We start from the raw sequence: 25903 nt of genomic DNA, 5'->3' as shown, positions 1-25903 counted from the left end.
ACCCTCAAACAAGAAATTAAGTTCTATTAAGACCATAAGGCATAGGAGAAGAATTAGGTCACTCGTCCCATCGAGTCCGCTCCGCTATTCAATCATGGCTGATATTTTTCTCAATTCCATTCTCCTGCATTCTCCCCATAACCCCTGATCCTCTTATTAATCAAGAACCTATCTACCTGTCTTAAAGACACTCAGTGATTTGGCCTCCAGACTTCTGCGACAAAGAGTTCCACAGATTCACCACCCTCTGGCTGAAGAAATTCCTCATCTCAGTTTTAAAGGATCGTCCCTTTAGTCTGAGATTGTGTCCTCTGGTTGTAGTTTTTCCTCCAAGTGGAAACATCCTTTCCATGTCCACTCTATCCAGGCCTCGCAGTATCCTGCAAGTTTCAATAAGATTCCCCCTCATCCTTCTAAACTCCCAACGAGTACAGACACAGAGCCCTCAAATGTTTCTCATATGACAAGCTCATCAGTTCAGGGATCATTCTTGTGAACCTCCTCTGGACCCTTTCCAGGGCCAGCACATTCTTCCTAAGATACAGGGCCCAAAACTACTCACAATACTCCAAATAGGGTTGACCAGAGCCCCATACAGCCTCAGAAGTACATCCCTGGTCTTGTATTCTAGCCCTATCGACATGAATGCTAACATTGCATTTGCCTTCCTAACTGCCCACTGAACCTGCACGTTAACCTTAAGAGAATCATGAACAAGGACTCCCAAGCAACTTTGTGCTTCTGATTTCCTAAGCTTTTCCCCATTCAGAAAATAGTCTCTGCCTCCATTCTTTCTTCCAAAGTGCATAAACTCACACTTCCACATTGTATTCCATCTGCCACTTCCCTTGCCTGTCCAAATCCTTTTGGCAGCCCCCCTGCTTCCTCAACATTACCTGTCCCTCTACAGCTTTGTATCATCTGCAAACTTGGCAAGTGTTTTCAATTCCTTCTTCCAGATCATTGGTGTATATTGTGAAAAGTTGCGGTCCCAGCAGACCCCTGAGGCACACCACTAGTCACTGGCTGCCATCCTGAAAAAGACCCCTTTATCCCCACTCTCTGCCAGTCAGCCACCAGGGGCTTACCCTTAACACCATTGGCTCTTAACTTATTTAACAGTCTCCTATGCGGCACCTTATCAAAGGCCTTCTGCAAATCTACATGAATCACGTCCACTGGTTCTCCTTTGTCTAACTTCCTAGTTACCTCCTCAAAGAATCTTCACAGATTTGTCAGACATGATCTCCCCTTGACGAAGCCGTGCTGACTCAATCCTATTTTATTATGCATTTCCAAGTACTCCACAATCTCATCTTTAATAATGGACTCTAAAATGTTACCAATGACCGAAGTGAGGCTAACTGGCCTATAATTCCCATCTTCATGCCTCCCTCTCTTCTTATAACAAGTGTCACATTAGCCACTTTCCAGTCCTCTGGGACCCTTTCTGCTTCCAGTGATTCCTGAAATATCACCACCAATGCCTCCACAATCTCCTCAGCTATCTCTTTTAGAACCCTGGGGTGTTGTCCATCCGGTCCAGGTTATTTATCCACCTTCAGACCTTTCAGTTTCCCCAGAATCTTCTCCTTAGTGATGGCCACTGTACTCACCTCTGCCCCCTAATTCTCCTGGCTCTGGCATCCCACTGGTGTTTTCCATTGTGAAGACTGATGCAAAGTAACGGTTCAATTCCATGCCATTTGTTTCCTATTATTACTTCTCCAGCCACATTTCCCAGTGGTCCAATGTCTATTTTTGACTCTCTCTTACCTTTTATATATTGAAAAAAACTCTTCCCATCTTCCTCTATATTACTAGCTAACTTGCACTCATATTTCATCTTCGCCCTCCTTATTTTTTAGTTGACCTCTGCTCACTCTTAAAAGCTTCCTGATCCTCTGGTTTCCCACTAATCCTTGCCACTTTGTATGCATTTTCCTTTGCTTTTATGCTGTCCTTGACTTCTCTCGTCAACCATGGATGCCTTGTCCTCCCCTTGTTTCCTCCTCCTTGGTATGAATTTTGGCTGTGCCTCCTGAATAACCATTGCAGTGTTAATGTAGGCCTACTTGTGACAATAAAGATTATTATTATTGATTATAAAAAACTCCTGCCATTGCTGTTCCACTGTCTTCCCTGCTAGGCTCCTTTTCCAATCAACTCTGGCCATTTCCTCCTTCATGTCTTTGTAGTTACCCTTATTTAATTGTAATGCTGGTACATCTAATTCCAGCTTCTCCCTCTCAAACTACAGGGTACATTCTATCATATTGTGGTCACTGCTCCCCAAGGGTTCCTTCACTTTAAATTCCCAATTAAGTCTGCCTCATTGCATATCACCAAATCCAGAATTGCCTGTACCCTAGTATGCTCTGTCACAAGCTGCTCCAAAAAAAATCTTAGTCATTCCACAAATTCCTTTTCTTGGGATCCACTACCAACCTGATTTTCCCAGTCTACCTGCATATTGAAGTCCCCTAAGATTATTGTGATATTGCCTATTTTACATGCCTGATATTGCGTTTTGTACATGCCTTTTCTATCTCCTGATTTATTTTCTGTCCCATGTTCTGACTACTGCGAGGTGGCCTGTACATAACTCCCATCAGGGTGTTTTTACCTTTGTAATTCCTCAACTCTACCCAGAGAGAGGTGCAGCACGGTGGTGCAGTGGTTAGTACTGCTGCCTCACGGCGCCGAGGTCCCAGGTTCGATCCTGGGTCACTGTCCGTGTGGAGTTTGCACATTCTCCCAGTGTCTGCGTGGGTCTCGCCCCCACAATCCAAAGATGTGCAAAACAGGTGGATTGGCCACGCTAAATTGCCCCTAATTGGAAACTCCTAAATTTTATTTTTTTTAAAAGAACTCTATCCAGAGATTCTATGCCTTCGGATCCTATATCGCTCCTTGCTATCGATTTTTAACTTCATTCCTTACTAACAATGCAACCCAGCCCCCTTTGCCCATCTGCCGGGCCTTTTGATAGAACACATATTCATGTACATTTAGATCCCAGCCCTGATCCCCTTGTAGCCACACCTGTGATGCCCACAACATCATACCGGCCAATTTCAATGTGCGCAACAAGCTCATTTACCTTGTTCAGTATACTGCGCGGATTTAGGTACAACACCCTCAGTCCTGCATTGACCACTCACGTTGTTTTATTTAAAACAAAGACTCACATATTATTTCAAAAATGAATATACCAGTTATCCTGTGCATTCAAAAACTACATTTGACTCCAGTAAAATTATTCTAAGTGCACATTGTAGAATGCTATTCTCCTGCCACACAAAATAGATATGTTCACCCTTAAATGGTGGTTTACAAATGCCTGTTCTGCCCCACTGCTAAACATTGGGAAAGAGAATTACATCATGCATAAATATTTTTCCTAAATTTACTGTTGAGATAAAATTATAATTTTCCAAAAAAGACCCTACTTATTAAGTAAAATTACTTTTGGCTTTGCAAGAGGAAGTGGGCTGATCAGAGCTGGTACTTTTTTGGAAATAACTCAATGGGAGTTATAATAGATAATTAGAATTTGTTATGTTGATTTGAAAGAGGTATATTCTACTGAATTGCCACATAATCCAACGTTAAAAAGGTGCATTTGTGTAATCTGCATTTGAGTGTGCAGATTGTTCAGAAAATATAATATTGAATCAGTATTTTTTTTGTAGAATCACTATTTCTTGCAGGAATCTCCTTCAATTGATGGAACAAACCTAAACGTTGGACTTGCTATTCTCATTGAAACTGATGTTGTGTATAAAATATCCATTTCCATATGGCAGCTCAGCAGTATTAATAAGCCCATAACATTGAGCTTTCTAGAGAAATAAATAATTATCTCCCTTTACATTCAGTATTGCATTTTTGGTGATACCACGTTCAAGAATATGTGCTGAGGAACTAATACTTTTGGAACCCAATTCCACAACAAGCAACCACATGTCAGAACAATCTGGGTTATATGTAAAGTAAAATATCCATTACCTCCCTCCCAAAGTGTCTTTAATATCAATGCTGAAGAGCATTTCGCTGCTTCAACATTAAGAATATTATCTTCCTATGCAACATTTTCATGGTAAATTAGGAGTTGCTCTGAGCTTGTATCCTCCATGAACATTAAAACAGCACTCAGTTCAATCTTCACAACAGTCTGTGCCTGATGCGAATCCAGACAGATGAAAGGTTTTCATGAGAGGAAATATGTAATCTGCAGCCACTGCCTTGTAGTAGCTGTAGTAAGAGTGGCTCAAGGTTACTCATTAAAGTGTGGCTTAGCATCTTGCATTTCAGACAAAATCTAGAAGTTATTTTATCTTTACGTCCCCACAAAGATATTAAGAGCAGTATAACCTAGCTGCCCTGCTCACCACACTGTTATAATATACCTGAACTAATCAGCACAATGCTTTGACAGTCACCAATTCTGTGACGTTCAAAGGTCTGGTCAGCAGTTGTTTATACAGATTGTGAAACATCAGACGCATTCTCATCATCTGGGTTCCTGATACAACCAAAGCATTATTTGTCAAACAGATGCGCAAAAGACATTCAAGGCATTAAAATGCTTTAATCTTGGAGGCATAGATTAAAATCCTGCCAGATGGGATAAAGACTTACTTTGCTGGCTCTGAGGGTCATTTATGAAGTGATTGTATGAAATACACACAATAAACACGTTTGTAAAGTACAATTGCGCAGACATTTTTTTCTTGTTCTGCCTAGTTTATTTGTGAATCCATATTCACGTTGGGAGTTTGAAAGCTGGAAATTAAGCATTTTCAGACTTCGAAAACATAAGAATCTATATTAACAACTGCCATTGCAGAGATTTAACAAGGGCTAAACAATAGTAAACTTACCTTATTCAGGTTTAGTGATGCACATTCTCCTGATCTTCAAAAGAAAATTCACCACTACAGTATGAATATTTTCCTTCCCCCGCCATTTCCTAGACAAGTGATCACAATAACCTCAAAAAAAATACCATGAGTTGCATGGTATGTTGCACCATGTGCATGTAATGGAGTGCTGGGTTGAAAGCTTACCCAAAATGCATTTACTTCCCAATTTCTGCAATATTAAGGGATACATTCAGCAAAATGTTAGGCACCTTACAAGAGAGAAAATTCTGGCCATCGCTGGCCTATTCCTACTCATCGGTTGATAGATTGAATAGGACTGCAGAAGTCTGAAAAAGGTTTGCACAAACTCCCTCTTACCTTCCTGTTTCTTGTATCAGCAAAATATATAACTTGATAAAGCATATTACAGGATGTTATGTGGAGAGAGAATAAAGGAAGACAGACTAAATAACATACTGACCCCAAGGAAAGCAAATTAAACTCTGGAAATATACAAGGTGCTAACTATAATATCCTATCTCCACATGCAGAAGGCCACACTGCAAATCTATATCCACACCGCTACAACGTTCTTATCAATTTAACTTCATAAATCTGGCTGATATGGCTGCTGATTTTTTAAAGATCTGTACACTGCAGTAAAAGGAAAACAAGGTTTGATTGCAACAAAAAACTACTTGCCAATACATATTAGACAATTTCCCCATGCTTCCCACACAGTAATATGGAATTTGAAACATTTCAGCCAACATTTTGCTGTCGAATCAAATTGTTGTCCTTATTAGTACTCTTTTACAAAAGAATACATCTGTACAGCAGCCTGCAGGTAAGAAATTTGATTATGTTTTTCAATGTACAGAAGATTAAATTGAAACTGATTTCCGCCCCTCCACCAGAACATTGTGGAACACACTAATCATTCCAATATGTTGCAGCTTCTTTGCTTCTTGATGCTGTACAGTTGCAGTGCAATGAGGGCAAACTTTTCATTTTTGTTCTAAAAGGTAAAGCAAGTTACAAGATCAGGCTCAACAAAAGGCACATTAACACACATTTAAGGTTATGTTAACACAAACAAATGAAGTTTAGCTCTAGTTGATTAATTCAGCCAAGTACTTATGCAATTTTAAGCGAGCTTGGATACATTAAATCCAGCTGCATTAATATCCTTCCAAATTTACCAGAAGGAAAAAAGACATTGGTGGTCAAACTCCCTAGATGCTGCTTTCACATCCTCTTATTTATTTCAGATTTTTCTAATTCCTTCGGTCTCAATCCTCACCTGGAGAAATACACCACTTCAGCAATGGAACTGCACACTGGAATTATGCCATATGTGAATGTTAGCAGTGGCATCTACTGCTGTACGGTTTTTCAGTAGTCAGCCTCCTGGCGGCTGGTCTATGGAGATTCACAAAGGGTTAAAATATCCTCAAAATCCAGTCATGGGCAGCTGCAGCTTTGGACTGTAGTATAATGAGGTTGGGGGAAGGGTCTTCCTTCGGATGACATAAAGATTTACATTTATTTGGCATCCTTCCACACCCTTCTCAAACAGCAAAGTGCTTCATTTAAAAACAAATAAAGTTTTTCCAATTAAGGGACAATTTAGCGTGGCCAACCCACTTACCCTGCACATCTTTCACACAGGCATGGGGGGAATGTGCAAATTCCATATGGACGGTGACCCGGGACCGGGATCAAACCCAGGTCCTCAGCGCTGTGAGGACCAAAGTGCTTCATGTATAAAGAATTACTTAATAGTGCGGTGACTTGTGCAGGGGAAACATTGAACAATGCAATGGCTGCTGTAGAGCTGTATTATCTTTCCAGATTAAGTGATTGGGCATATTTAACACTGACCAATGGTACGATCAACAATGTTCATCCACAGCAATTTGGTGTTATGTATTTTCAACAAGGTTGAAAGGTAAAGCATCTCCATTAGGATACAATTATCTTGAATTTAATAAGATTGCACTATTTCATATATAAAACTTAAAATATGAATGAGCTATCACCCAGTAAATATAGGAGTTAAATCTCATTGCCTCTTGGACAATCCTTTTACTTTATATACATCTATCCATCTTTTGTGTTTTGCTTCCTCCCAGGTTCATGAGTCCTTGCAACAGCTGGCAGACAAATCTTTCTTGGATCTTGTTCCTGGTGCTACATGGACAGCAAGAAGAATGGCGGCTTAATGGCTAATTGTTCTCACCCACTCTTACAGCAAATGTTTCTGGTTTTGTCTGAACTAGCAATTCAAGCGATTGAGATTATGGCATCAAAGCTCCAATCATCCTACCAACATCAGATTGTTCTATTTCAACTTTGGTTATTTGATCCTCTTTATTTCCTTAATACCACAAAAATGATTCTGAAATAGTGTACATGTCTGCAGTCTTTGACTGGGTTGACCACACCATTATCCTCCAGTACCTCTCCACTTTTGTCCAGCTGGGTTAGATTCCACTCATTTGGTTCTATTCTTATCAATCCACAGGCAGAGTAACACTTGTAATGACAATTCTTCCTGCACCCACACCATTACCTCTGGTGTCCTCCAAGGATTTATCCTTAGCCCTCATCTGCATGGTGCCCCAAGGTGACACCATCTGAAAACACAGCTTTAGTTTTCACTTGCACACTGATGATGCCTGGCTCTCCCTCACCACCAGCTGTCGCGACTCCTGCATGCTGATAAATTATTTCATTGCCCGTCTGACATCCAGTACAGAAATGTCCCCCAATTACATACCGGGAAGGCCAAAGCCATTACCTTTGGTGCCTGCGACAAACTCTGTTCCCGAATTAACAATTTCATCCCTCTAACCAGCAATTCAGTCTGAACTACAGTTTGCAGACCTGGTGTCATACATGACTCCAAAATGGACTTGCAGCCACAAATCAGTGTCATCACGAAGTCAGTTTATTTCCACCATTACAACAATGTCTGACTCTGCTCCTGCCTCAACTCATCTGCTGAATCCCTCACCCCTGCCAGTGTGGCTTGACTATTCCAATATCCTTCCAATTCATTCCCCTCACCCCACCCCACTAAACTTGAAGTCATCCAAGAATTTGTTGTCTATATCCTCACTTTCACCAAGTCCAGTTCACCCATTTGCTTGCTAAGCTGCACTAGTTCCTGGTCAAGCAAAGCCTCAATTTTAAAATCCCATTCTAGTTTGCAAATCCCTCCATGGCCATACTCCTTTCTCTGTAATCTCTTCAGCTCTACAACCCAGATATCTGCACTCATCTAATTCAGGCCACTTGAGCATTTGATTTTACAATGCTTTATAATATCAACTTCAATTGTCCAAGCCCTTATTTCTTGATTTTCCCCTCTCAAACTCTCAGCCTCTTCTTTCCTCCTTGAAGATCTTCCTTAAAATCTACCTCTTTGATTAAGTAGTTGGCCAACCTCCATAATATCACCATGGGTAGCTCATTTTTGCAGTCCAATGCTCCTGTGAAGCACCTTAGTTTGTTTTATTACACTAAAGACCATATATAAATAAAAGTTGATGTGCAAACCGCTGAAGTATATAACAGAAATGTGTTATGCTACTTTATCGGTGTCAGATAAAAAAGGGTTTTTTGGGTCATCCGTGTGGGTCATGAACCGACAGGTTATTCAACTCCGGAGCATCACAGATGATCCTCACCCTGTTATTGGTTAGGCAGGGTCCACTGGATAGGGATAATGAGCGGGGAAACTGGTCGGTGAAATCCACTAAGAAGGCCCAACCGAGGTCACCTAATTCAGCAGACCTAGAACTGAACATGGGATCTGACTGGTCTGTACAGCATAGCTACCCTGTGAATAAAAGCCTGGTCTGTACAGCATAGCTACCCTGTGAATAAAAGCCTGGTCTGTACAGCATAGCTACCCGGTGAATAAAAGCCTGGTCTGTACAGCATAGCTACCCTGTGAATAAAAGCCTGGTCTATACAGCATAGCTACATTGTGAATAAAAGCCTGTTCTGTACAGCATAGCTACCCTGTGAATAAAAGCCACCAAAAACTGTTGGGAAGTGGAGAAAAATGGACTTCGTAGACATACACATACATACCATGGAAACGTATTTTGTGCCCATTCACATTTTGAATATTTGTAACCCTGACTACATGGACTTCATAATTAAACAAGGTTTTTATTCTGCAGTTTGAATTTTAGCAACAGTTACCAGGTCCCAATAGCCCAGAACAGATATGCATTTTTCCCCCCCTCCTCCTCTTAAATAAACAGTTTGCAGCAGTGTGTTTTTCTTCTTTTCATTTGAAATATAGCCTGCAAAACCAAGCCAGGAATAGCCAATGTCAACACAAAGTAACAAATAAGCAAAGAAAGCAAATAAGCAGTAGGTAAGTGCAGCGCCGGTCAAATTAATAGCTGTTCATTTAGGTCAGGGTAATGGCTCAGTTACAATGGCTTCTTGCCCAAAACATGCAAACCCGAAGCATTTGATCACTACACATTAATAAAAATTGATTAAATTCATCAGGAATCTGTGAAAATATGAAAACCTGCAGGTGTAAAGTAGATTTATCTGGATTTAAACAGGCTGAAGTAAACTTTTAACCACTCCATTGGTTATTTTAAAAAAACATAACTACATTCATTTTCACTGAACATAAAATTAAATTTACGTACGAAAACAGTTGTGATTCCAAAGCTTCTGAAATATAAAATGGAGTGATCTGAAATGATAGTAACCCCATTTTCATCTGCAGAAATGAAATACGCCCAGAAATATCCTAATTCCACATATGAACAAAATACTGCATATTTACTAACAACTGCATTAGGTAGGTCATTAAAGGCTAGCTGCCAGATGTAGGAAATGGGTCCACACCTTTGTTTCCTTTATGTAATATACAATCTTTTGTAATTGGTGTACAGTAAGCACTTGCCATGCTGCCGTCACACTGGTCTGCTCAAGTCTGTAAGTATCTGATGGAGAACGTCAGATGTGCGTGGCTAGCTGTGGCCCTTCCCGTCTCCCTTTCCCAGTGAGCACTGAGGTAGTTGAGAAGGAGGAACAGCCTCTTATGAGGGGAGTCACTTTTTAAATTTGTTCAGTTTCTTTAATTTATTCCTGTGTTTTAAGGCTTCCTGTTTCTCAGTGCTACAGTTTAGTCGCTCATACAGGTTCCCTAAACCCATAACGAGTCAACACATTCTGGAGTTCTAGATGTTAGACCAGTCCATTTGGCACCTTGCATTTGATAAAAATTAAGCATAGTTTCCCATTCCCCAGTCTTTAGTTTTGGCTGTTGTGCACACTTGCAGCCACAGCTGGGGTTTCCACTTTGACAGCAACAAGTATGCTTTCTCCATCTTCTGTTTTGATACGTTTAATCTCTGGCTGTTCTCCTTGGTCTCCATTTTGGCGTTTTGTGGGAAGGGATGCTGATGCGGAGGCATGGGTTGCCAACATGTGTAATGGGCTTGCAGCAGCTGCAGGAAACAGAACAGAATGTTTATAGGCCTGTTTAAGGAGTCAATTCCTATCAGGTTTGCCTTGATATTTTTGCACAATTATTAAACGTCTCCCACAATTATTAAAAAGGTCCTTTAAAATACTTGAGTTACAAAGTTCTAATTTAGTTTCATGCCTAAATAAAGTTAAATAAATTTGCTTCATTTTTAGCTAGCTAATATTTAAAAAATAAATGAAACCAAATATTACAAAGTCTGAAATAGATGAGGTTGAGTTCTAATGTAGGCTTGGTTACAATGGAATTATTGATCAATTATTTCTCTTTGAGATGCAGACCTGCTGTGTATGTGATCAGTATTTGGTTTTCATTTCAAAGCATTTTTATTTAAACACTGCAAGGGAAGTCTGCTTCTGCTGGGAGATAAGGGGAAGGACCTGGCTATCCTTCAATTCATTGTGGAAATAGCCACGGTTACAAAGCCAAGTCACAAACAAATGTTATTACCAATTTATCATAGAATTTACAGTGCAGAAGAATGCCATTCGGCCCACCGGCACTTGGAAAGAGTACTCTATGCCTCCACGCTACCAGTGTAACAAAGTAACCCCCCCATACCTTTTGGAAACTAAGGGGCAATTTAGCATGGCCAATCCACCTAACCTGCACATCTTTGGACTGTGGGAGGATACCAGAGCACCCGGAGGAAACCCACGCAGACACAGGGAGAAAGAGCAAACTCCACAATCACCCAAGACCAGAATTGAACCTGGGACCCTGGAGCTGTGAGGCATCAGGGCCACCGTGCCTACCTAACATTTCAATGAGGTGTCTACAAGTTTTTAAAAACATCAGGTGGCAAAACAAGATTTTAGTTCTTTTCTCTTTATTCTGCGATAACATGCACATTGTAACGAGATAACATACCTTGACTGAAGTTGAATACAGGCATTTTAAGATAGACATGGATTGGGAGCACATCACCTATCTAGTGAGTGAGTCCCCTAGCCAAAAGCAACAGGATAATCGCTAGGGTAAATGCTTGAAAGTGCTTTGATTCACACATGCTCTCTCATTTATGGGCAGCATGGTAGCAGTGGGTAGCTTCACAACTCCAGAGTCCCAGGTTCGATTCCTGGCTTGAGTCACTGTCTGTGCGGAATCTGCACATTCTCCCCGTGTCTGAGTGGGTTTCCTTCGGGTGCTCTGGTTTCCTGCCGCAAGTCCCTAAAGATGTGCTGTTAGGTCATTTGGACATTCTGAATTCTCCCTGTGTATCCGAACAGGTGCTGGTGTGGCGACGAGGGGCTTTTCATAGTAACTTCATTGCAGTGTTAATGTACTTGTGACAATAAAGATCATTAATATTTTGCATAAAAGGCCCTTCTGTGCATATTGAATTATTTTCCCCAAAATAAAGGCAAGCTCAAAAATACATTAACCAAGTGACAATTAGGGCAGCACGGTGGCGCAGTGGGTTAGCACTGCGGCCTCACGGCGCCGAGATCCCAGGTTCGATCCCGGCTCTGGGTCACTGTCCGTGTGGAATTTGCACATTCTCCCAGTGTTTACGTGGGTTCCGCCCCCACAACCCAAAAATGTGCAAGCTAGGTGGATTGGCCACGTAAAATTGCCCCTTAATTTGAAAAAAATGAATTTGGTACTCTAAATTTATTTTAAAAAAACAAGTGACAATTTACATAACTTTTAGGTTTAAAGAGTATGAGGTCAGGTGAGCACATCGGTGGAGAATGCTCCCAGTAAATGAATGAATGAACGAACAATGTTATGCTTAATTGAAATCTAATCAACCTTTTGGCTTCATTTGAAATAATTGCCATTTGTCTCCCATCTTTTGGGCCTCGCGTGTAATTTCAGTAACAGAGCAGCAAGAATGAAGATGTTTCACTGGAGGACAATTTATTCTCAATAGTACAATGTAATGTTCTTCAATAATTCATACACTCTCTAAGGTATGCCTGGGGGTCGAGAGGGTCGCGGCAGGAATCCGATTGCAGGAATTCTGATGCAATGGCTGCAGCAGCCGGCTTTTAAAAATGCCGGCTGCAAACGGCTTTAAAAATGCGGGTGCGCCCAGAGAGAAACACCGCCTCCTCCTGATGTCAGCACGCTGACCCAGGAAAAGATTTGAAAAAAATAATTCAGTTCAGTCTTCCTGCATCTGTCTTGAATATGCTCAAGGCTGAACCTGCAGAACTCTCTTGGATAGTGAATTTTAGAGATTAAAAAGATTCACAATACTTTTGAGTTCAGTAATTCCTCCTCATCTATGTCTAAAATTGTCGCATTGTAATTTGCAGACTCTATCCCCAGGCTGTAAACCACCCATCAGAGGAAAACTTACATTCTACATCTGCTCTGTAGAGTCCTGAGCAAATAATGTCTGTTTCAATAAGGTAATTTCTCATTCTTCGCTACTCTAGACTATAGATTATAAGCCCAGGCTCAACTCTTGCATTAAGGTAAGAGAAAACAGTGGGTCGGGAAGGTTGGCCAGCGTGGGTCGCAAAGGTCGGCCAATTGGTAAAAATGAGTCCCAGGCAAAAAGGTTTGAAAAACACTGCTCTAAGGCAATCAAGCGCCAGTTTCCACCATCCTTTAACAACTTCAGAAGAAATAGCCTCTACCTAAAAAATAAATCCGACTGAATTTTGGGGTTATAACAGTAAAAAGTGTGAACCAAGTTTTGGAGTCTGTCTGGGCTCTGGGCATGCGCAACGTCTGGAATATTTTACAATAACAGAAAAGAGCAGATAAAATTCTGCTACCACTCTGATAACTGCAGTCACCAAGTCACGATAGTATCAGATGCAAGACTTCATGAAATCTTTTCAACTGAACCAGATAATCCTCTTGTATGTTCAATTGCCACAGGTTATTAGATTTGGCAGCAGGCAGATGAGACATAGGTGGCTCGAAGGGTAGATGCTTGGGCATGCAATTGGATTTGATTTCTTTATTGTCACGTGTACCAAGGTACAGTGAAAAGTATTGTTCTGCGTGCAGCTCAGACAGATCATTCCGTACAAAAAGAAAATACATATTAGGGCAAACAAAAATACACAATGCAAATACACAGACAAAGGCATCGGGTGAAGCATACAGGAGTATAGTACTACTTGGTAGAGGTGGTGTGTGAAGAGATCAGATCAGTCCATCCGAGGGTCGTTTAGGAGTCTGGTAACAGCAGTGAAGAAGCTGTTTTTGAATCTGTTAGTCCGTGTATCTCCTGGCTATGGCGCCAAGTTGAGATGAGAGACCATTACAGATGATTCTCGCCATCCGATATCAAGAGATGACGGAGTATATTGGATGCAGCAAAGGCTATGGGTCCCAACAGTATCCCAACTTTAGTGCTGAGGATGCTCCTGAGAAGTATCCATGCCTCTAGCCAAAGTATTCCAGTACATCTACAATGCTGGCATCTAACTGACCAGGTGGAAAATTGTTCAACTATGTCATCACCACAAAAGACGGCAAATGAGGACCCCATCAGCTGCAAAGTGATGACAGTGTTACTGAAGGTGCTTACGAATATGCTGTCCTTGGGCTCATCAGCAAAATCCTGAATGTCGGTAAATGATGTCAATTTTAGTTGGAGAAAGTCAAAAAGAATGGGAGGGAAGTCTCAAAAGAATATTGTTTGGAAGTACCTTGATACTGTTAGATAAAAGTAAAAACAGATGGATGAGGAATTCTTACAAATTTCTCTGTCCATCATCCAAAAAAAGTAGTTGAAATAGGATCAAACAAGACCTGGGAGGCAATAAAATACCGAGTGCCAACTGCCATCTCATCTATACGCGGGTAAATGGATCATAAAAATCGGTACAAAAAGCTGCAATCATTCATGCTTAGTTGGCAGCTTTTGAACAATGGTGCAGATTAGTGATATCTTTAATTGTTGTATTATCATTGACATGTCAGTGCTTTCTGACACAAATTCTTTAAGTCATCATTATCTAGCCTTTTATGAATTCCCAAAGTGAGGCACTTTTAAAACATTTACTGCTGCACAAATACGTTGATGAAGAGTGACAAAATTTTATTGGTTTATGTTTTGTGATATAACACTCCTCCCTATAATTGACCCAAGGTGAAGTGGTCAAACCAAACCTCTTCAGCCTGAAAGATACATGGCTTTTGACAAGAAAATCTGATGACCAGGTTTCTTTGCTTTCTGTTATGCTAGATTTAACTGGGATTTTGTATGTGCTAAGTGAGCTCGATACAAATTCTTTCATTTCCATAAAATAATTCTTTCCACCCTCTCCCCCGAGTAAAAGTGATTTAATACCGCTGTCCTGTTCATCTGAAAAACAAATCATTCAGATCTGTCTCATCATCTGTGAAAGTTAAATAGCAGGTAATGTAGGCATACTGTAAATATTGGGCCAGCATTCAGTGCACAAAGCTCTAAAGAGTTGAAAAAATAATTTTGTATAAATGAACACCACATGCAGCTAACATCTAATTATGTCTTTTAACGGAATATTCAATTTCCCGGGAAATATTTTCAAAACAGGTTTCAACCACGGCTCAGGGACAGCACTCACCTCTCATACACAAGCTCCAGTTCAGAGACTTTTGGATATACCTAGGCTTCAGAGCTGTACTGAGGTACTGCGCCATTCTGCTGTGCTAGTTTTCAGATGAGATATTAAACCAAGACCCCCATCTCATCTCTCAGGTGGGTGTAAAAGATCCTATGGCAATGTTTGAAATGGGAGTTCATTCTACGCCCATTTCTCTCTCAAGGAACAAGAGATTATCTGATAAATTATCATTGTGGGACGGGGCTGCATGTTTTACATTATAACTGCAACTATGCTTCAAAACATATATCAAGGGGAATAGAAAGGGTAGATAGAGAGAAACCAATGCCACTGGTCGAGGACTCAAGGACAAGGGGGCATTCGCTCCAGCCAGACCTTTCAGGAAACACCTCTACACAGAAAAGATGGTAGAAGTTTTGAACTCTCTTCTGTAAACGGCAATTGATGGTGGAACAATTGTCGAATTTAACTCCGCGATTGATAAGATTTTTATCATCCAAAACCATTCAGGGATATGCAGCAAAGATGGGTCTATGGCGTTATAGGTTGCAGATCAGCCACAATTTTAATGAATGATGCATCAGACTCAAGAGGCTAAATGGTATACTACTGTTCCTATGTTCTTGCTATGTTACTACATCAGCTGGTGAGTACTTTGGGACATCCTATACTACTGTTCCCATGTTCTTGTTATGTTACTACATCAGCTGGTGAGTACTTTGGGACATCCTCTACTACTGTTCCTGTGTTCTTGTTATGGTGAGTATTTTGGGACATCCTCAGGTATGAAATGCCCTAAAACCTCAACTATTGGCCGGTATTTATATTTCATAGTTAAAGAAATGTAGTATATAGTCAAACTTACAAATGTACAAAAATATAATATTACCAGTGTTAGCTTGTCCTTGTGTTGCTGAAGAGATGGGCACCACATGCGTTCCATTCTGTGCAACTGGTTTAAGGGGTAACTGGTGCTGGCCCAAAGGAGCCTGCTGTAGTATAGTAACTGTCTGTATGGGTGTACCCTGTGAAGTTTGAATGAAGCGACTAGCTGTGCCTATCGAAGCTGGTGCAATTGCAGGAATAGGCTCCACTTTGACTGCAAAATAGAAGGGAAGAAAAAGTGTCAGGTATCAAACTGTATCGCATAAATTACACTCAACTGATTGTAAAACGGTGTTCCCATTTCTTTTCCAATAGAGTATTAGAAACTACTGTTGCATTCCTTGATATGTTTTGATTTTAGTTCTCTTCGCCCATGAAAGATTCAGATATAAACATGCAAACAGTTTTGTAACAAAGCACAGAAATGCAAATGTGAGCGCTAATCTACACAGGTTCCATTTTCATTGTTATTATTTGGGAGGAAATATTCAGAATGTAAATATGAGAACAGATTTTGTTACAACTCAAATATTTTCCACCAGGGAGATTATTGTATGAGGTGAAATGTTACACATTTAAGTCTTGAAATGTGTAGCTTTCAAAATTGAATGTAACCTTCCACCTTGCTTTCAATACCAATTTTATCCTTCTATATCTTGTTCCAAATCCAACTGATAGTACTTTTGCATGTAGGTTTTACTAGTCACTGAAAGGCTTGACCAGCAGAACATGGGGATGCAACATATTTGATAACGATCTTGCCTGAATACACAGCAATGATTTGGCACATTATAAAGGCACTGCATTTGAAAATTCTAACTCCTGTTACCTTTCACTTCTTTATGCTCTCCATTTTCTGACCGCTCCATTTTAGCCTGGCTGACCATGGCCTGTGTCACAACTGCCTGGTTTGCTACAGTGTAGCTGTTTGCTGCCAGACTAGCCATAGTAACAGATACAGCGGGTATCTGATGAACCACATGAACAGTTTGCAACATGGGCTGCTGGGACGTTGATGTAACAGGAGTGGCCACAGTATACGTGACAGGTTTCATGGACTGTGAAATTTGTCGTTGGACGGTAATTAAAACTGGCTGAGCGGACAGAGGTGATCCTGAGGATAAGAAAAAAAATTGTAAAGCAATTAATATTTCTGCACACGTCTACTACAAAAAGTTGCAAACATTTCGAAAATATATTAATGGATGATACGCAGCCTCCCCTTTACTACAAGAAAGAATTCAAAGTTTGACAACAAAGTAAATGACAAGTTTGAAAATTATCCTTCCAGTTATATCCTCACCATAAAATATTAGATTTGGCTAAAAAATACTGTGAAATGTCATTAAACAGATTTGTGCTAATTTTCTTACAGAAGACACTTTTGAAATGGCCGGCAATTACATTGGCTTAAGCTCACTTGTTAACTACTCAACAATTATTTAATGATCAAAGCTGGATTATTGACATTATTATCCTCCTAAACTATTTCACAACTGAACCGTAATCAGTGCCATTATAATATCCATGTAGATCCTGCATGTTTAAAGTTTTGGTTCTTACTTACACGGAGAACGTTTAGTCAAATGTGGTTACTCATTATAGGCTCTTTCAAAATAAATCAAACATACTGAGGAGGGACCAGAATTATATCACTGTCAAGAATACATTGAGAAACGTAGATGTGGTGCAGGTATAGAGAAAAGACAAAGTAAATGCTCGTTCAGATTGCATTGGCCCCAACTCTACTAAAGTGAGCCAAGGAGCAAGAGCACATTAACTGAGCGCATTGCAAACGGAGTGCGAAGTTGGGAATCTGGTGAGAGTGGGGTGCTTTAAGTTGGCGAGTGGTTCACACAGAAATTTAATCTTAAATATTAACTGTTAAAAGCTTCACAATTTTTAAAATTAAGAGTCAACCAGCTGTATGTGCCTGCCTGAATGGGGGCAATGACATGAGCTGAAAATTGACTGCGCAGGTGTAACTTGCGAGTGCCTCAAATGGTGCATAAAAGTAGTGGAGCTCTGGCAGAAGAGTGCAACATTAACGGAGTGCAACGGGGAGTGAGAAATTGATCATTTGGAGAGAGTGGGAACTCGGTGCAGAGGGAGATGGAGCCATTTCCCTCCAGTTAAATTAGTTTAGGATAAGAAAAGTAAATGAATTACATAAAACTTAAAATAATAATGTATAAAACAAGGTTAGATAGAGATTGCATTGAATAAGTTCTGCCACATCTGCAGAGTTGGTGGAGAGGAGTGTGATTGCAGGAAATCCCTCCAACTTGAACTTTCTGCAATTCTAGGAACTTTGGCCTAGCGCTGTTAACCTGACATCTGAGCTGCAGACACTGCAATGAATCAGGAAGGGGAAAATGGTTACTTGGACATTTTGCCCTAGAAGGCAGTAACATTTCTTAGGTTAGGTGGTGACCAGGGGCAGGACTGTGTGACTATGGTCTTGCTCTTGAGTGAGTGTAGCAAAGGTTTACCAGACTGATTCCTGGGATGGCATGATGGACGTACAAGGAGAGACTGTCGGTTAAGATTGTATTCGCAGGGCACGTGGCACAGTGGTTAGCACAGCTGTCTATGGTGCTGAGGACCCAGGTTCGAATCCTGGCTCTGGGTCACTGTCCATGAGGAGTTTGCACATTCTCACCATGTATGCGTGGGTTTCATACCCCACAACCCAAAGATGTGCAGGTTAGGTGGATTGGCCAGGCTAAATTGCCCCTTAATTGGAAAAAATGAATTGGGCACTCTAAATTAATTTTAAAAAAGGATTGTATTTACTGGAGTTCAAACAAATGAGGGGATCTCACAAAAAAATTCGAACAGGACTAGACAGCGTAGATGTAATAAGGATGCACCCAATGGTGGGAGTGTTCAGAATCAGGGGTCACAGTCTGAGGATAAAGAGATCATTTATGACAGAGAAGGGGAGAAATTTCTTCACCCAGAGAGTGATCGACCTGTGGAATTTGTTACCACAGGAAGCAGTTGAAGTTAAACATTGGATGTTTTCAAGAAGCAGTTAGATATAGCACTTGGGGCAAAGGGGATCAAAGGCTATAGGGGGGGGGGAAGGCGGGATCAGGTATTGAGTTGGATTATCAGCCATGATCATAATAAATGGCGCAGCAGGCTCTAAGGACTGAATGGCCTCCTCCTGCTATGTTTCTTAAAGGGGCTCCAGATGCAGTAGTCGGGGAGTCTCTGTCTTTGCCATGTTCCAGCACATAAAAGGTACTTATTACCAGTGTGGATAAGAACAAAGATTGCAGGAAGAATGACAAATTGACCATGGCAGGATGGTATTATCAACCATTCAATTGGGGCAACGTAGGAATGTGGCAGTGGTGGAGAAGAACGCTATCAGGAAAATAAATCTCTGTTCTCTGAAGCTGCAAGGAGGCGGTGTTGCCTGACTGGTACCAGAGTTCTTCAGGGCTATGGAAGAATGTAGCGAAGAAGGGAGAGAATTGTTATGGTCCACATAGGAAAAAAATGGTATTGCTAGTAAGGAGGTTCTGAGGTGCTTGAGGAACTAGAGTACAAAATCAAAAAGAACTTCAAAGATAACCTCTGGTTGACTGCCTGAGCCATGAGAAACACTGGCACCTAATAATCTCAACTTTTAGAAGGGATAGGCAAACAGGAAAGATGGTGGGAATGCGATAAGGCAGGGGAGAGAATAGATCTTCGCCCAGGATATCAGACTGAAGGGCAGCAAATACTGGTAATAGTTTATAGATTCCATGAAGGTAATCATGGTCAACACAAAAAGCTGGACAATCTCAGCAGATCTGACAGCACCTGTGGAGAGAGAACAGAACTCACATGGATGACTCTTTGTCAAAGCTAAAGAGAACTGGAAATAGGATCAGATGTATGCTGTTGTTGGGGGGTCAGCGATAGGTGGAGATTGACAAAGATGTCATGGGCAAAAAGACAACAGGAATGTAAATGGCGGTGATAATAACTAAGTGTGCTGATAGTGGCACATTAAGAGAGCAGAATGTGTAATGGCAGAACAGAGATAAGCCGTGTGTTAAAGGATAACTTGCAACCTGGACCAGGAAACAAATGGCCCTAGTGGGGTGAGGGGAGACAGTGGTGAGGGAAAAATGGATCAATGGAAGAAATGAAAATAAATTAGAAATAAAAATGGGGTGAAGGTGGAGGAGAGAGTTCACAGTCTGAAGCTGTTGAACTGAATGTTAAGTCCGGAAGGCTGTAACGTGTCTAATCGGAAAATATCGGTGCTGTTTCTTCATTTTGCGTTGGAATTCACTGGAACATTGCAGCAGGCCAAGGGCGGACAAGTAGACATGAGAGCAGGACATTGAGTTGAAATGGCAAACGACAGGAAGGTCTGGGTCCTGCTTGTGGATCCATGGAAGGTGTTTTGCAAAGCGGTTGCCATTTCAACTCACCGGTTGCTCTCATCAGCACCCTTTTTAGTCATTATCACCACCATTTACATTTCCTTTGTCCACGACATATTTTTCAATCTCCACCTACTGCTGGACCTCTAACTAGCCCCCTGCTCCAGAACCACCCACCCCCACACACAACAGTATAAACCTGATCCTATTTCCAGCTCTCTCTAACTCTGACAAAGAGTCACCCAGACTCGAAACGTGAGCTCTATTCTCTCTCCACAGGTGCTGTCAGATCTGCTGTGATTGTTCAGCACCTCTTGTTTCAGATTCCAGCATCCACAGTAATTTGTTTTAATCAAAATAATCATGGTGTTGGACAAGAGTCTAAATTAGAGAAGCATGTTTCCAGGATATGGTAATAATTGTGAGAGGCTTAAAAATCTTTATAGACTGGACAAACCAAACAGCAAAAATAGCTGAAAAACAAGTTCATGGAATGCATTTGAGACAGTTTTCTAGAACAATACATCAAGGAATCAACTAAGGTACAGGTTATTTTAGATCTAGTGTGGTGCAATGAGTTGATTAATGATCTAATAGGAAAGTATTCCTATAATGATAGAATTTCATATTAAGTTTCATTGTCGGGTGGTTAAATCAAACTAGGGACTTAAATTTAAACAAATCCAATTATGGAGATATGAGGAGTGAATTGGCTGAGGTAAATTAGAAAATTAGATTAAAAGATACTAAAGTTGATGAGCAATGGCAAACATTCAAAAGAGACAATTATTAATTAATATATATTGTAGGATTAAAATTCACCCTAAAATTGGAAGAGCAATTGCTAACGAGAGAAGTCACGGGTAGTTTTAGTTTAAAAGTAGCCTACAATGCTGCCAAGAAGAACAGCAAGCCGGAGGATTGCAAAGGTTTTAAAATCAGCAAATGGTGACCAAGAAATTGATAAAAGTGTGAGAAAATACAATGAGTAAACTAGCAAGAAATATGAAAACAAATTGCAAGAAATTTTACAAATTTACAAAAAGGAAGAGATTAGAAAAAGTAAACATGGGCCACTTAAAAGAGGCAGAAACAGGAGAAATTCTAATGTGAATTAAGGAATGGCAGAGATGTTGAACAAATATTTTGCGCATGTCTTCACATTAAAGGACACAGGAAATATACTGGAAATTCCAGTGAACCAAAGGGCTAATGAGAATGAAGATTTTAAAGTAATTAATATTAAAGACAAAATACTGGCAAAATCAGGAAAATGCTAGAAACTTTTCCTAAGGACATGGTAACGGTGTTTAGAGAAAATAAACCACAATAATTAGGCAGAGCCAATACAGTTTTATGAAAACAAAATACTGATTGATAAACGTATTACTTTCTCGAGGATGCAACTCGTAGGGTAGTTAAGGAGGATCCGGTGAATGTAGCTTATTTGGATTTTTGGATGGTATTAAATCACACATGAGGTTGTTACTCAATATTAGGGCTCATGAGACTGGAAACAATATATTAATAGAGATTGGGAATTGGTTACAGGATAGAAAACAGAATAGGAATAAACAGATCACCAAGTATTAGCACAGCTTGGGAATTGATTATAGAACAGAAAACAAAAACTAAAATGTATAATTTTTGGGATGGCAGGGTGCAACTAGTGGAGTGCCACAAAGATCAGCTCTTTACAATCTATATCAATGACTTAGGAGGGGATGGAGTGTAATATATACAAAAGCAAAATACTGTAGATGCAGGAAATCTGAAATAAAAACAGAAGATGCTGGAAATAGTCAGCAGGTGAAGCAGAGTTAATGTTTCAGGTTGATAGTCTTTTGCCTATTTCCAGGATTTTCTGTATTTGTCATAACTACAAGTTTGCTGATGATACAAAGCTAGCTGGGAAAGTAAGCTGTGAGGAGGATACAAAAACAGTGTCAAGGAACACTGACTAGTTATGTGATTAGACAATAAGGTGGTCGATGGAGTATAATGTGGCAAGTGTGAAATTATCTACTTTGGTGGGAAGAAGGAAAAAGCAGAATAAAAATTTTATTTTTTATTTTTTTTTTAAACAAAAGGTGAAGGACTTGAAAAACTTTGTATACTAAAGGATTTGGGGGTCTTTGTCTGAACCACAGAAAATTAACATGCAGGTACAGCAATAAATTAGTGATGGTATAGTAGCCTTAAGATTATTATAGGAAACAAGAAGAGTAGGCCATTCAGTCCCTCAAGCCTCCTCAGCCATTCAACTAGGCCACTGCTGATCTTCTATCCCAATGCTATTTTTCCACACTATCCCTATATCCATGTACTTATTGCAAGGGAGTTGGAGTACAATAGTATTACTGCAATTATATTAGTGAACAATTATTATAAAATTATAAGGATTATATACATACTATGTACAATTTTGGTCTCCTTACCCAAGGAGAATAGGCTTGCCTCAGAGGCGGTGCAATGACGGTTCACTAGATTGATTCCTGGCATGAGAGGGCTTTGAGGAAAGACTGAATAGAGTTTGCCCACCTGATCTGGAGTTTAGAATATTGCAAAGTGATTACGAGGGCATGACAGGATAAGATGCTGAAGGGCTGCTGCCCAAGCTGAACAATCTAGCACTCGGAGTCAGTCTCAGGGTAAGGCCATTTAGAAGAGGTGAAGCCTCTTAGTTTGGGGGGGGGGGGGGGGGGGGGGGGGAGAGAAAGAGAAAGAGGAGTGGCTGTGGAATCTTTAAAATTCTCCACCACAGAGTACTGTTCAGTCAAGAATTATGTTCAATGTGAGATTGGGTACGAAGGAAATTTGGGGTGGAAGATGGTGGTGGAGTGCTATTATTACTGCACTAGCAATCCAGAGGCCCAGGCTATTGCTCTGGGGACATGGGTCCGTATTCCACCACAGGTGGAATTTTAATTCAATTAACAAAATCTGTCATTGAAAACTAGTCTCCGCAATCATAATCATAAAAACTCATCAGGTTCACAAATTGCCTTTGGGAAAGGAAATCTGCCATCCTTACCTGGTCTGGCTTATACGTGACTCCAGAACCACAGCTTATGGTTAACTCTTAAAAGTCCTCGCAGATGACCCAGCAAGCCAAGGGCAATTAGGCATGGGTAACAATGGAAATATCCCATGAAAGAAAAAGGGATATGAGGGTAGAGAAGTGCAGTTGATGTAGTCGTTCAGCTATGATCTTACTAAATGATAGAGCAGACTTGATAGGATTGAGGCCTACGTCCTATTTATACCCCAGCTGTTAATGAATCAATTTGATTATACCTCGTCCCACCAAGTTGTGTACTTTCCAGAACTGAATATATTGGCCAGTATATAAATTAGTATTCTTTTCCCATTATAATTTGATTAGGCTTTGATGGTTAAGTTAACCATATCTCTCCAAATGTAGGAAGATGATCATGCTAAAATCAAAGCTGAACCTGGGGTTTGCCCAAAGGAAAAGAGCCAACAGCATCCAAGTGAATTTAATTCTGCAAGCCATTATTAAACAAGCTGCTACATTTCAAGTTACTTTAAACTGAACACCAGCTCAATAATGGTATGGAAATATAGAAGCTTGTGAGGTGCTGACCTGCCCATTTATTATCAACAAATATTTATATAAAATGTAATACTTTTTCATCAATTCCACTTCAAAAAAAGTGTTTATTTGTGGAGTACCATAGCAACTTCAGAAAACATTGATGACAAAGAACAGTGGGACTTCCGGTGGCGAGCATGGAGTGAGCGGTCACACATTTGGTGGCTCCCACACAAGGTGATATTTTTCAGTCCCTTCCCCGTCCGAAGGGCGAAGTTTTGGATGGAGAGGTGTAGGAGGGTAGGAGTACCTGCAGAAGGTGTAACTCCTCTGGTTTGGCTGGTGGATGGATCCACGAACTAGGCAAAAGGTGAGAAGAAAGAAGCTGTTGGAACAGGAGAGTCTTCGTGGTGCGCCACAAAGATGGCAAAGGGAAAAGGGTCTGATCTGCCTGCCCAGTGGTCAACAGAGCAGCTGGTGGAATTTCTGAATGGTAAGTTCAGCCAGCAGAGGAAGGAGACCCTGGCCAAAGGGGTGGAGCCAGTTAAAGCAGGTGTCGAGAGAGTGGAGCAGAGGCTGAAGTCACAGGGCCGGGCGATTCAGAACATGGAGGAGGCAGTGGGGGAGCATGAGGAGCAGCTAGCCTCGGTGGGGGTGATGCGGGAGACCCAGAAGAGGCTGAAGGAGAAGGTGGAGGATCTGGAGAATCGCTCCAGAAGGCAAAATTTGACAATTGTGGGATGCTCGAAGGCATCGAAGGCATGGAGGCCGGACGTATGTGGCAAAATGTTGTAGCAGTTGATGGGCGCCTTTGACTGGCCCCTGGAGGTCGACCGAGCGCACAGGTGTATGGATGTGGAGGCCGCAAGCAGGCGAGCCAGCAAGAGCGGTGGTGGCGCGGTTGCACCGCCTTCTGGATGAAGAGCAAATTCTTCGGTGTGCAAAACCTGGGTGCAGAACTGGCGATGAGGAGGGCTGGGTTTTATCAGGTCGAGGCTGCCCTCTCCAAGATGTGGGTGAAGTTCGGAGAGAGAAGAGGGAGAGGGAGAGGCCGGACAAGTGGTCATGCGTGTTCACGCACCTGAGTATGAAGGCGGGCATGGCCTTTTTGCAGGAGATGCATTTAAAGATAGATGACAAGGCAAGGTTGAGGAAAGGATGGGTGGAGTAGGTGTTCCACTCAGGACTGGACATGAAGATGAGGGGGCTGGCGGTGCTGGTGAATAAGCAGGTGGCGTTCGGGGGCGGGGGGGTTTCGCGACTGAGAGTGGGAAGCTGGCGGGGATGCAGTCGTCCTAGTAAACGTTTATGCCCTAAATTGGGATGATGTAGATTTCATGAAGCGGGTGCCAGGGAAGGTTCATGACCTGGACTTGCATCGGTTGACCATGGGGAGGGATTTTAATACAGTTACAGAGCCAAGCTTGGCCCATTTGAGCCTGAGGTCGGGGAAGATATCGGCAGTGGTGAAGGAGCTGAAGGGGTTTATGGAGTGAGTGAATGGGGTGGGGGGGGGGGGGGGGGGGGGAGAATCCTCATAAGTTTTCCCATGTGCACCGGGTGAACTCCCGGATCGACTGTGTTGTGCTGATAAGGCGTTGCTGGCGGGGTTGGTCGATTTGGAGTATTCGGCGATTGTGGTCTCTGATTACGTGCCGCACTGGGTTGATTTGCCAGTGGAACGGGGCCCAGCGCCCACAGTGAAAGCTGGATGCGGGGTTGTTGGCGGAAGAGGAGGTGTGTGAGCGGGTGAGGGCTGCCACCCGGGGGTATGGGGAGCTCAATGACACAACCGAGATTCCAGCTGCCACGCTGTGGTTTGGGGAGAGTTTATTTCAATTTGGGCCCATAGGGAAAACGTGGAATTGTCAGAGATGACAAAGCTGGTGGAGGAGGTTATGAGAGTGGAGAGGAGGTATTCAGAGGCCCGGAGGCGGGGCGGCTCAATGAGAGGCAGAGGCTCCAGATGGTGTTCTGATGAATGTTTACGGGGAAGGCGGTGGGACAGCTGCGGAGGGCCAGTATATGAGTATGCTTTTTATAGGAGATGGTATGAGTCAGAGCCCCAGGCTGGGGTGGGTCCCTGGATGGGTTGGAGTTTTCCCAGAGTGGATGAGGAGTTGGTTCAGGGATTGGGGGCATCTATTGGGTTG

General features: G+C 41.6%; 1 protein-coding gene across 2 annotated transcripts in view; it reads right to left on the bottom strand.

The window, feature by feature from the left end:
- Positions 1–4574: 4574 nt before the first annotated feature.
- The window catches only part of LOC140395410 (forkhead box protein K2-like), a 142427-nt gene continuing 121098 nt past the window's right edge, over positions 4575–25903 (bottom strand). Inside the window, exons 7-10 of one of the 2 annotated variants that reach the window (XR_011936182.1) lie at positions 16633–16917; positions 15808–16017; positions 9756–10360; positions 4575–5886 (exon numbers count right to left, since the gene is read on the bottom strand). Coding sequence is in view for 1 of the 2 variants with exons in the window: in XM_072483133.1 (XP_072339234.1) it covers positions 10164–10360; positions 15808–16017; positions 16633–16917 (692 nt within the window). In the remaining variant the exon portion in view is untranslated. Of the gene's footprint in view, positions 5887–9033; positions 10361–15807; positions 16018–16632; positions 16918–25903 lie in introns of those variants that run through there. The other variant, XM_072483133.1, reaches the window with a different exon arrangement.

Source organism: Scyliorhinus torazame, chromosome 18 (genome assembly GCF_047496885.1).
Source record: "Scyliorhinus torazame isolate Kashiwa2021f chromosome 18, sScyTor2.1, whole genome shotgun sequence".
Taxonomy (NCBI): Eukaryota; Metazoa; Chordata; class Chondrichthyes; order Carcharhiniformes; family Scyliorhinidae; genus Scyliorhinus; species Scyliorhinus torazame.
Note: the sequence above shows the minus strand (reverse complement) of the source record. Positions and strands in the feature narration are given on the sequence as shown.